Raw genomic sequence first — 13,078 nt, 5'->3', positions numbered from 1 at the left:
GGAGGGGAAACTGGGAAAGGAGAAATTTACATGTAAATAAAGAAAATATCTAATAAAAAAAGAAAATCCCTCCATTAACCAAAGTTCAGCACAGAAAATAATAAATAGGAAAGAATATTTTCTTCAAAGATAATTTTTCAATGTTAACCAAGTGTGAGACAAGGTTATGCTTCAGCGTTGCTGGTGGTAAGGGAAGTGGACATTGAGTTTCTGAAGAGAAGAGCAGAAAAGGCCTTGAATGAGCCTGTCTTTTTGGTCCAGAAATCTCACCTCAGGAGGGATATCCTAACGGGATAATGAGAGACATGTTACTTGAGATTTGGTGCAGTTTGTGTTATCATGGTGAATAACTAGAAGCAAACTGCAGGAACCCAGAGATCTTTACAATGTAGAACAATAACAGCTATGCTATTTTCCTGGTTAATATCCTTCAACTGCTACTGCTGCCAGACAAAGTCCAAGCTGGGTTACCACCAGCATCTGCTGCCTTCTGCCATTACTGACAGCCATCTGACACATCCATGGGATGTGTCCATGGCACATCCATGTCCCATGTATCTGCCACACAAGTGCTATTGACACCTTTGGAATATCAAGATCTCAAGTCACCAAACCATCCTTCCCAGGAAGCCATCCCTGATATCTAGCAATAATCCCCTAATGTCATCTGATAATACAGATAGACTACAATTCATTGTGCAGTTGCTTAGAATGGAAGAAACCTGAAATCCTGTCATCTGACAGGAACTTGAACCTCCTTCTCTAGCTCAGGCTGAGCCTCCCTACCCAAAATGCTCCTCAGATTTAAATATTTTTTAAATTTCAAATATCTGCATATACATTAGACATATAATTATGCAGTTCTGAGGATAGGCTCAGGTCTGAACACAAAATCCACTGGTTTCTTAGATGTGTTCTGCATGAAACCTGAAGGTAATAATATGTAGTATTAAGTGTGTTTGAATTTTAACTGTAGCCCATCATAGGTCATCAGGTGTCATGTTCTCAGAGTTTGGATTATTTTGTAATTTGTAGATTTGGACTAGAGTTGCCCAGCTGCTAGGACAGGTCATCAAATCTCTCTCTCTCTCTCTCTCTCTCTTTCTTTCTCTCTCTCTCTCTGTCCCCTCTGAGTGTGTGTGTGTCCACCACTGACTAGCTCTGAGATATTGGGACAGTCCTTAGTCTTTTGGCTCCCAAGTGATAACAATAATAACACCTCCCTAGGACATTAGCAAGAATTACATATTCCCCACAGCACACATAGAATGTGATCTTCCCTTAAAAAGAAGTTCTCAGGATTAGATGTGGTTAGAAAAGCAGATTCCTGAAACAAAGACTGACTTGGTTTTTAGTAAATACAATTTCTACTCATGCAGAAGCCAAAATAGCAGTGAAGAAAACATATATGCTGTGTCTCGCTCTGTGCTATTTCTTTCCTTTTCATATATGAGAAATGGGAGCTGGGGTAACAAAACCACTGAAATGTTGGGAATCCCAGAGAAGCACAGAAGGCTCCAGGGAGGAACTTAAGAGTGGGATGACAAATGACAAAGCGACAGCCATATTGACTGATTACACATTCCATGGCTGACAGCCAGGAAGGTCAGATCAGCAGTTCCCTTGGCTTCACTTCATAAACTCTATTTTTTTCTTTTCCTAATTAAAACAAAAGCCTTTTGAACATCCACTCTCTATGTAAATTCAGAGCTCGCCCTTGGTAAACCACAGTGGTGGGAGTATTTATCTTTTCCTGGCTGGCCTGGCAGGCTTTCCTTGAGGGATGTGCAATACAGCTGGGAGCACCCTCTCCTTCATTGTCAACAAGCAAGCATCCCAGACCACAAAAGACAGTGGCCATAAAAGAGTAAGCTGGAAGCTGAGATATGTTGCGGTTTTGTTTGGAAATGGAGGGGATGAATAGAATCAAAAGTGGCAGGAAACTAAAAACTTCACACCAGCCAGCCAGAGTGGGCCAGCAAATGCCAGGCAATGAGCATCGTCCAGGAGAGCTCTCAAAACAGGAGAAGGCAGGGGTGGGGTAGAGGCCAAGCAACAGGTGCAGGCAGCTCAGGGTTCCACACAGTAGGGAAAACATAGAGACCTTTCAGGAGCAGCAAGCACATTAGCTCTGCTCTGTGTTTGAGGGAAGGAGAACCCCCGTCTAAGTCAGATTGGACTGGCAGAAATTCAGGCTTGGAGAAGACGTGGGTGGGACCCATTATAGAATATCCATTACTGCTCTCTACTAATTCATTAATACAAACAGTACTTGCTGAACTTTAAAGGGACCCTGGGGACTACCTGTCCTATTAATGCCAAAATTTGTATTCACAGCCTGTCCTAGTTTGTTTTCCATTGCTGTGATAAGACACCAGGATGAAAACTAACCAGAGGAAAGGGTTTATGTTTCCATTCCCCATATGGTTCTTCATTGAGGGACAAAGCAGGGCAGGAGCCTGGAGGCAGGAACTGCAGCTGTGGCCATGAAGGAGTGCTGCTTACTGGCTTGCTCTTCATAGTTTACTCTGCTTGTGTGTTTGTACAACCCAGAACCACCTGCCCAGGGTTAACACTGCCCTCTGGTGGGCTGAGCTTTCCCATATCAATTAAAAATCAAGAAAATGCCACACAAGCTTGCCTACACACCAATCTGATGGGGGCATTTTCTCAGTCGGGCTTCCTTCTTCCCAGATGGCTCTAACATGTGTCCAGTTGCCCAAAAGCTAACCAGCACATACCCCCTACTCCCTTAGAGGAGCCTGCAAGTGATGCTCAGTATGGCAACACTTGGGAAGCAGAGGATTGCGAGTTCTACGCCAGCAGGAGTAACCGGATACTCCTGACTGAATTCACAGACAAAAAGCAGAATAGAAATAATTAGAGTCTGGGGCCAGGTAGGGAACCGGGACTGTTGGATAGACACAATTCACGCTGAGAATGATGGGAACAATCTGGATGGGTCAGACAGCAGTGTGAAGATTCTTAGTACTTCTGAGCTGAATGCTTTCAAATGGTTAAAGAGCCAAGCATTGTTATTATGAATGTAATACCACAGGAAATGGAAAAATGGATTACTGTTGCAAAAGGAACAAAAAACGGTGACACTCTACTTCTAATATACCTAATTCAGAGCTTATTACAACTTTGGTTCATTTGCTTGTTTTTAGATTTTTACATTGAAACAGGGTCTTACAGTGTAGCTCAGAATGACCTTGGAACTCACTACGTAGCCTAGGCTGGCTTTAAACTTGTGGCAATCCTCCTGCTTCAGCTTCCTGAGGGCTGCAACTGTAGATGTGAGGCACGAGACCCCACTTCACTACACATTAAAAACAGCCCAAATGATCTTGATTGAAGTGATCTGAGGACCACATTTTTTTAAAAAAAGGTTTGTTTCTCTTTTAGAGAGAGAAAAAGTGAAGGATGCAGATGTGCTCTGATGTGATGCACTGTGTTTAGTTGGTGGGATGGGACGGTGTGTTCGTGGGGCAGGCATAATACGAGGTATAGTGAAGGCAAGTGTAGCCTTGGGGGGCTCACTGTGCACACATTGGGGGTTTGTTCACTGCACTGCTCTTCTGTAACGGCTTGAAATTTTCCATAATAAAATCACTTTCAAAAAAAATATTCAAGTAAAATGTCACTCTAATGGGAAAGAGAAGCTGAGAAACAGGGCAGAGGGCAGTGCCAGCCTGCTGTACATAGGTCAGTGTGGCTGAGGACTCCATGCAAACACTTGACTCTCTTTAACTTAGGAACCCTGAAGCATTCCCGGTTCTGTCCGTGGTGGTGGTCAAATCCGCCTTTGGGGAAGCATCAGGCCAAGACTGAGCTATGACATCCAGAGTTCTTGGCCTGCAACACTGAAGGAAGCTAAGTCACCCACACTCATCTAGGGCTCAGGGACAGTGACAAATGGGAGTGTTCAGATGAGAGGAACAGGTTGGTAAGGGACATGAAAACAAGGGCATATGAAAAATGCTGAGATGCTAAGAATGGTGGACTCAGAAAGTAAACCAAGGACCTGTGATAGCTTTCTCCAAAGTTAGTAAAGTGAGGGATACAGCACTAACATGTCTGTTTCAGAAGACGGACGTTAGAAGGAGGTATATTCTGGATCAAGAGGAGAAAATATCTGCCCAAGTGTGGTAGTGGGGATGGAGCTAGAAGCAGCGTGAGCTACAACAAAGTGCTTGTGTTGTCCAATCACAATGAGCTGTGTCTCAGTGCAGTGGCCTCTGCCCACTGAAGAAGGCGTTGAGTGGCTAGAAAGCAGAGTCCCAGGGTGCTGTAGAATGGGAAACAGGCCTATGGTACTATGAAAACTGGAGCCGGGAACCACCATTATGAACTACAGGCCTTGCACAAGGCTTCGCCTCTCTATTCAATTCTCTTTATTTGTAAAAGATGCGGGTTGGAGTTGACATCTCAGGGAAATGAGCCAGACGGCTGTTGAGATCCTCCTTCCTGTCCCATCTGTGAATTGCTCTCTTTGCAGCTAGCTTGTCAGCACTCCAGACTCAACTGCCCACTGTGGGATCAGCTGTCCTGTCCAATTACTCCAGTCTGTCCCGGGCGCTGCTGTTCTGATGGACTCCTGGGTTAGACACCTCAGAGTCCCTTTGCTTCCTTTTTCTCTTTGGGCCTCTCTCATCCTCAAGAATGCTTCTTTGATTTGCTCTTGATTCTGTGAGCCGGTTGACACCATTGTAAGTGGGCCTCATTGTATAGCATGCAGACAGTAGCTGCTGTTCTCTGGGTTAGGAGGGGCCCTGGAGAGTGAAGCCTAACCTGCCCATTTTATACAAAGGAGAATGAGATGCCAACACTAAACAGTGAGGTCGCATGGTGCATAGTGATGGTTCATAGCTCTGGTCCACACAATACTAAGCTCTTTCTCTCTCTCCGTGTCCCACCAGCCCTGGGACTTCATCTCAGGCCACCCTGGTGTGTTTCAACATCATTAGTTTTACTGAGATTGGCCATGATTTAAGCTCAGGACGATTGGTTTATTTGTACAATACTATGATGATCTTCGGTTAAACCACATGTGCACATCCAGGAACTATCCCCACTTGTCCCTGCAAGAGAGCAGGGGTCTGCTTTGAGTTAGAGAACACGATCTTTTCCATGCTTCTCACACATACTGCCAAAGCAGGACTGCTGAATTGTGAAATAAAGAAAATTCCTAGCCAGCTCAGGCTCTCTGGAGTCCGTAAATCCAGGTCATTTGGATACTAAATGTATCGTTGAACTCCAATGAGTACAAACATGACATATATCATGTAAACTGGCTGTGCCCTGATTACACCCATTAAAAGGCCCTGGACTCACTTTGGTTCTTCTGTGGCTATTCTGGTCTCTTCTAGCTCTTGTGCTTGTTTCAGCCAAGGTAATTTAGCTTCCACTGGACTTTTTTCTGAGAAAAAATGGAAAATGAACAATGAATGTAATTACTATCAATCATTAAAGACTTTGATACATCCTTGTTATTGACTGAACATTGGGTTATACATTTCAAATTCACAGTACATTTGCTTCTGGAATGAATAAAATTCCTGCTATTTTTTAATTAGCATATTACAAAATGCAACCAAACTGATCCCTGTGGTATAGCTAAATGTGACTGAACATGTAAAAGTTCAACATACAAATGCCTTACGTAACTCAGCACCCCTTTCTGCTCTGTGCACACTAAAGCTACTATTCCAACAATATCAGACTCGTTTCAGTTTGCCATAAATTCTTCTTGTCTCTTGAATTAATAAATTAGTAGAGAAAAGCAAATATAACAGAGGCCAGTGAAGTGGAAAGATGAGATTCTGTGTGTGGCTTACTCAAATTCCATTGTTAACATGGGAAATGAAAACCATCTACATGGGCATAGAAGGGACAGTTGCTACTCCCTCAGTCCTTTGAGGTTTCCATGGCAGAAAGAGGGAATTAATCCTGTTGTGAAATGGAAAATTTGGAGATGCTCCAGGGAGATTAGAGACACAGAGAAAATGTCAATGGAAGACCATCAACGACAGAAGCAGTAAGCAAAGGCTCTAAGATGGGGATCCATGACTGTGTATGCTTGCCATGATAACCAGTGATCTTTCTATACAAAGATGTGTGCACTGATTAACTGTAGGGCTATCTGTATAAACAAGAAACAGAATTCATGAGGAAGAACTTTACCATCATCTCTAAAATACTAAGGAAGAGTCTCTAGAAAGACTTGAGAACAATCTTTTCCCATTTCCTTTTATCACACTTATTTCTATTTATTTATTTATTTATTTATTTATTTATTTTTGGTAAATGTGTGTGTCTATGTGTGTATGTGTGTGTTTCTGTGTGTGTGTGTGTGTGTGCATGCATGCGTGCATGTACATGTGCTTGAACATGAGCATCCACGATGTCACAGTATACATGCATAGGTCAGAGGACAATTTGTAGGAGTCATGAGTTTCTGCTTCTACCACATGGGTTCCAAGATTGAAACCATGTTGTCAGGGTTGGCAGCAAGTACCTTTACCTGCTGAGCCAACTCTCTAGCTGTCTTTTTTGTCAGATATGTCAAGAATATACCTGTCATAAGGATACGCACAGGGAAATGGCCATGGGGGGTTGGCAAATATCTGAGAGGCAATCCCAAGACTTGATAGTCATGAATGTCTGTTTATCCTCATAGACCAAATGAGAAATTCTAAAGACACTCACAGATCCAGAGTGGCAACCAAGTCTTTCCTCATCCCATTCAGTGTGACACATGATAATGTCATCATTCCTCTGTCAAGGGGTAGTGCAGTGGACAGGCACCCACACATTTTGAGAAAGAAGAAAGAAGGATAAAAAGAGCTATTCTGGGCATGAGAGCAGTAGACATGTCCTCTCTCTTCCTCCTTTATTGATCCTCTTTCCCTTCTTCATTTTCTCTTTTTCCTTCTCCTCCTCATCTTCCTTTCTCTTGATGGCAGGGACTACATAAGGGGATGGGAGTAGTCCAGTATTGAACCAGAGTTGGAAAACCCTGTTTGACTTCAGTACAACAACACCTTGTGCTTACCTCTGGGCTTATAGCATGGAATGGGGATGACACACTCCTCTTTGATGTGCAGCTTCATCTGTGGGTTGCAGCCTCCAACATGTTGCCCACGATGGTTGATACACAGAACCACTCGGTAGCGCAACCCTCGGCCACAAGTCACTGTGCACTTTCGGAAAGGGTGGGAGAAGCCAGTGAGTAGCTTTACCTGGGTCTATGGAGCTACATGACTATTGTACACAAAGACCTCCACATAATATGTTGTATGAAGAAGACGAAGGATGATATTCTGGGATGCTTGTACTAATTTTCTTTGATTTAATTTAATTTTTATTTTATTTTATGTATATAGATGCTTTTCTGCATTTACTTGGTGCCCATGGAGGACAGAAAATGGTGTTTGATCCCCTGAAAGATTCTAGTTACAGTGTGGGTACTGAGAATTGAACCCAGGTCCTCTGGAAGAGCAAAAGGTGCTCTTAGCCACTGAGCCATCTGTCCAGTTTCACCTAATTTTCAGTTCAAAGGCATTTAAGATGAGCACAGAGTACAAAAAGAGCAAATGTTCTACATTTCCTGTGCTTCAAATCAAATAGGATAGAAACTTTAGGATGCAGGCTTTCTAAAGCTTACACTTCTCAAAAGACACTACTGAAAGCAATTTGTGAAATTGAAAGCAATTCTTTAAAACGATGACTCTAAGAAACTTTAACATCCACCAAGCACTCCAGAGGATTAAATTATCTGGTTTGTCCACAGTGATCTAGCCTAGTTGCTATCATAGAAAGACAGCCTCGGGATTGTTCAGCCATACAGTAGGAGAGAACTACCATCAAGGCAGAGATGGATCAGCCAGTGATGCCCTCGGGCGAGCATGAGGATCAGATTCTGATCCCTCACCCTCCAAGTAAATAGCTGGGGCAGCACAGTGCATCTGTAAAATCAGGCAGACACTGGAAGATCCCTGAGGCTTGCTGGCCACACGGCCTCACTGAATCAATGAGTTCCAGATTCAGTGAGAGAAACTCCATCAGAAAATAAGACCTCCGAAGAGTGATTGAGGAAGATACCTAACACTGATCTTTAACCTACACGCTCTCTCTCTCTCTCTCTCTCTCTCTCTCTCTCACACACACACACACACACACACACACATGGGGGAGGGGAGAGAGAGAGAGAGAGAGAGAGAGAGAGAGAGAGAGAGAGAGAGAGAGCGGCATAAGTGTATTGGACAGTTAAAAGTCATTATTTTTTCCCCTGATTTTTCATGGACTTTGTGTTGTTATCATTTTATTCAATGTATTATTAAAACCCATTTATAATTTGACAGTTACTCTTGCCTATAAATCAAGTGTTTTCAAGTCATGTGAAAATCTAGTAAAGACTTTGAGTTTATCTGCATATATCTAGAGCATGTATGTGAGCCTTTGTGCCTCTTGGGTAGAGTATGTGTGAGTAGACAAGCCTCTGTAAACGGTTAGGCTCTAAAGTGTTTTACCAGCACATGTTCACTGCACAAACTGGTAGGCTGCATAAAGACATTGTCATTCAAGCTGTACTATGTACTTCGACCACATTCACTGACATTACCCTCTACAATGTCCCACCCACTAGACTCCTTCCTTTTTGTAAATAACCCTCAGTCTACTTTATTATGTGGGTGCATACATGTGTATGGGGGTGCAGACATGTGTGCGCATGTATGAGCATATGTGTGAGGCCACTACCTGAAGCTCTGTTCAGGTTCCCACAGTTTTTGAGAGGTCATGAATTCCTTCTCAGCACTCCCTGCTGCCACGCCTCAGCCACTGCTCCAGAGCTCAGGCATTCTCTTCATGTTTCCCAGAGTTTTTTACCCAGCCCTGTTGAGTCCAGGCTATCCCTCTGGAACCCTTTCTCAGCATGCACATCACCTCAAAGACCAGGTACTAAGGAAATCTCTTATTGTACCACAGCACTCTTTTTTTCAGTACTAAAGTCAAAAACAGGGCCGCATGCATGCTAGGCAAGTGCTCTACCACTGAGCTACATCCCTGCTCCATGATGCCATTCATGAAAATACCAAGTAAATTCCCACAATGAAATGTGAGATTAGACCTAGATCCTGTTTCTGAAAAATGGACTCACTCACTCTTGAATTTATCAACTTGGAATACATATGTATGCATATGATATTGAAAAACTCTTTACATCATGTCTTATAAAACCGAGGACAAAATGATTGCTGAACCTACATCTCATCCGAGCAGTGAATACATGCACAACTTTTTGAGCCCCATTCCATCTTCCAGAAAGGCTGATTTCAAAAGAAAACTTACTTTCTATGTACAATACCTTTATCATAATTTAAAGTATATTTATGTTGTTTTGATTAGATGCTAGAATGGCATTTAATAATAGCTGAATTTTGGAGAACGCTGACATTTAGAACCCTCTGGCCAAAGGAAACAGAAACGGTTTTATTTACTGTGCATATTTTCTTGGAGAATAGAACATTGTGATCTATAAGAGGCTTCAAAACACAAAAAAAATACATTATTGTAGAGTAGAGATTCATAGAAGAATAAATTGAAAAGTAAACTCAAGGGGAGAATTACATAAATCAAGTAGTTAAGGATCTCCTTCCTGCTATTTATAAAAGATGGAAGGGACAGAAATGGTCATGACATTTAGATTCCACTGGGCATGGTTTTTTTTTTTTTTTTTTTTAGTGCTGTAATAGTTTTATTTTAAAATGTCAGCATTCACCACACATTGGAAATTGTATTCTTTGCTATTAGGCTTACCATAAAAATGAATATGTCAACCTAAATACAGAAGGGGTAAGTCAATTTCCAAACTTCTTTTAGAGGGAACATGCATTCAAACCGAGTCGATACCAAATGCCCTAAATGTGCGGATGAAGTTCTCCAGGCTGACATTTAGTGTGATATCCAAAGCAGGCTCCATCCAGCCAGTGCACACACCTTCCAGTTCCAAGGAAGTGCAACCTTTTTCCTGCAGCATTCCTAGAGCCTTCAAGTAGGGTGTATCTCTTCATCTTGTGGCCCTGTACCATATGCACAAGCCACGCCACTCACGACCAACCACAGCGGCCCACTGTGTTACAACTATCTGCATGCATGGCTGTGCAACTAAGTTCTAGGCCTTTGGGAAGCAGAGGCTCACTTTCTGTATTTCTAAACAGTCAGCTATCTATATGAATGCATGTATATCATAGTTCCATTTAAAAGAGCTATAAAAACTTAAATCCATTATCCATTTTTTCTCTAGAAATTTAAGAGACTAAGATTAACATTAAACACGAGTGGCTGGGTTGCTTACCTTGGACTAATTTAACTGGGTTTTATTTGTTCTAGAAGACAATTCTCTCCTCAATCCAGAGAGCTAATGCTATGTTTGGTTTTTCCCAACTTCTAGGATGCTATCCGTCTTCTCCTGCCCTCTTCATATTTTCTAAGGAGCCACATGCTCCTAAAGGTCTGGCTCTCTCCAACTGTGTGATTTCTCTCAAAAAGGTATGTGGCTTCTTAACTCTCAGGATCAGAACACAGTTATGACATCAGGTCAGCATTTCCACCTATGTTTACCAGTTCCTAGAGGCATGTTGGCATGTTCTCTCTCTCTCTCTCTCTCTCTCTCTCTCTCTCTCTCTTGATTTTTTTTAATTGATTAAAGTTTTATTGCATTATGAGAAAAGATATATGATTTCAATTTATCTGAATTCATTAACATTTAAAAACATATTTTAAGTAAATAGAATTAAATCACATTCTTGTCCCCCCCCTTTTTTTAAACAGACTTAATTCATTTATTTTTGTCATATAAAAACCCTTATATGGTAGCCACAGCTGGTGCCTGGATCCTCTGAACAGAGACTCTGGTGTGGGTTTTTACAATATGATCAGTGAATTCCCGGTAAGGAGACTTGGTGAACACAGTCTCTTTCCAGAGGTCGGGGGTCAGGTAGCTGTCTAGCTGTCGGTCTTGGAGATGGCGTCAAAGGTGGCCTTGGCAAAGTTGCCCAGGGTGGCAGTGCAGCCTCTGGCTGAAGTGTAGCAGTAATCTATACTGGCCATCTTCAGGAGCTTCTTGGGCACAGGAGCAGAGACAATGCCAGTGCCTCTGGGGGCAGGAATGAGACGCACCAGCACAGAGCCACAGCTGCCTGTCACCTTGCATGGAACAGTGTGGGGCTTGCCAATCAATCTTGTTCCCCCAGTAGCCTCTCCGCACAGGGACGATGGAAAGCTTGGCCAAGATGATGGCCCCTCAGATGGCAGTGACAACCTCCTTGGAGCACTTAACACCAAGACCAACGTGACCATTGTAGTCCCCAATAGTGAAGAATGCCTTGAACCTAGTCTGCTGGCCAGCACGAGTTTGCTTCTGCACTGGCATGATTTTCAGAAGCTCATCCTTTAGGGATGCACCCAGGAAAAAGTCAATGATCTCAGACTCCTTAATGGGCAGGGAGAACAAGTAGATCTCCTCCAAGGACTTGATCTTCATGTCCTTGACCAGGAGGCCCAGCTTGGTGCCGGGGATCCACTTCTTTTCTTCAGCTTTACCTCTGCGAGCCCCGCAGCCTCGACCTCGGCCCCTAAGACCACTGCCAAATCCTCCACAGAAGCCACTGCAGCCTCCTAATCCTGGGCCTCTGGGTCCTCCAGGCCCTCCCACTGCGCCGGCATCATCCACCATTTGGTGTTTTCCCTGAGAAGAAGCTCTTGTTTCCCTTTTGTGCCCCAACTTCTCCCAGAGATCCCCCCTTCGATACCTACAAAATCTTTTTTGTCATATTCTTTAAAAATTATAAAATATTATAACAATAAAAATGAGTATTATAAAAGTTGTTTGACATAAAACAATTTAACAGTCTTATGTAGATGCTTGTCTACAGCAATACTGAAAATGCATACTTTTCTCAATATAAATTTTAAATAACTCCAAACATATTAACTGTATATTTTACAATAATACATCACTACTAGTATTTTTTAAATGAACATAAATACATCACTCACTACTAGTATTTTTTAAATGAACATAAATACATAAAGTCTTTTTGTTTGTTTGTTTGTTATTTTGTATTTAGTAGAGCTTAAAATCTTGACTTTTACTGTGGTACAAGCCCAAAATAAGAACAATTTTTAGACATTGGATTTCATTGTAATAAGGCTGTACTTCAATAACCTTCACATCACCAAAGGATTTTACCTCCATCGTAGCTAAGCTGAGAGTTGACAGTTCTGCTGTGCCAAGGAATGAATTGTAGGCACGATTTTTGAATATAGACTTCCTGCTATGGTCAAAACTATTTGACTTGAGTGAATGACTTTATTTTTAGCCCACAGAGAACAGGTTACACTCATTTAAGAAATGGTGTGTGTATTAAGATGGTCTATCCATAAAGTCATTCACCAACTGTTTCAATGAACAATGGTTCTGCTTGGAGGGTGGCACAGACATTAGGTGAGGGTAAGAATCTCGTTCGTTAGCTGTGATAATTTGGAAAAGCATTCATCTCAGAGAAAGAGTAACTTATAAAGTCCTCTTCTTCAAACTTGATACAATAGTTACAAACATCAAGCAAAGCAATCAGTCTCACTCTTTGTCGTTCTCTTACAAGCCACCTCCCAAGTTAATTGTTTATGTTTCTTTTGGCTGTATAAATACTTTTGAAATATGTAAGCTGTTCTGAAAACCATAGTATAATGTAAAAATATGAAATAAATAATACTACTAATAGAGAGGCTGAGATAGAAGCATGATTTCATGACCGTTATGTGGTACACAGCAAGACATTGTCACATACAAACAAGCAGAAAGTGTATATGGATTGTACAATATTGGATTTATTTCTGCAATTACCAAATTAGAGAGACCATTGGATGACAATCAACAAATTTCTAATTCCTCATATTTTTGGATTTCAATCAATTAGGATATGTTGGTAATATTAATTTTCATATTAATATATGAAGAAAAAGTAATTGTTCCTGCTGTTTTTGTTGTAAGAGGTGGAATTAGGTTCCTGTG

The 13,078-nt window shown here is 41.9% G+C and overlaps 1 protein-coding gene and 1 pseudogene across 1 annotated transcript in view; both read right to left on the bottom strand.

Annotated features, from left to right (window-relative positions):
• Adamtsl3 (ADAMTS like 3) overlaps window positions 1-13,078 on the bottom strand; it is a 294,408-nt gene that overhangs the window by 85,947 nt on the left and 195,383 nt on the right. The window contains exons 14-15 of the mRNA XM_031384883.1: window positions 7,058-7,205; window positions 5,338-5,422 (exon numbers count right to left, since the gene is read on the bottom strand). Coding sequence (XP_031240743.1) covers window positions 5,338-5,422; window positions 7,058-7,205 — 233 coding nt within the window. The remainder of the gene's footprint in view (window positions 1-5,337; window positions 5,423-7,057; window positions 7,206-13,078) is intronic.
• On the bottom strand, window positions 10,973-11,740 carry LOC116102503 (annotated as a pseudogene).

The sequence above is a fragment of the Mastomys coucha genome, unplaced genomic scaffold (assembly GCF_008632895.1).
Source record: "Mastomys coucha isolate ucsf_1 unplaced genomic scaffold, UCSF_Mcou_1 pScaffold21, whole genome shotgun sequence".
Classification (NCBI taxonomy): Eukaryota; Metazoa; Chordata; class Mammalia; order Rodentia; family Muridae; genus Mastomys; species Mastomys coucha.
Note: the sequence above shows the minus strand (reverse complement) of the source record. Positions and strands in the feature narration are given on the sequence as shown.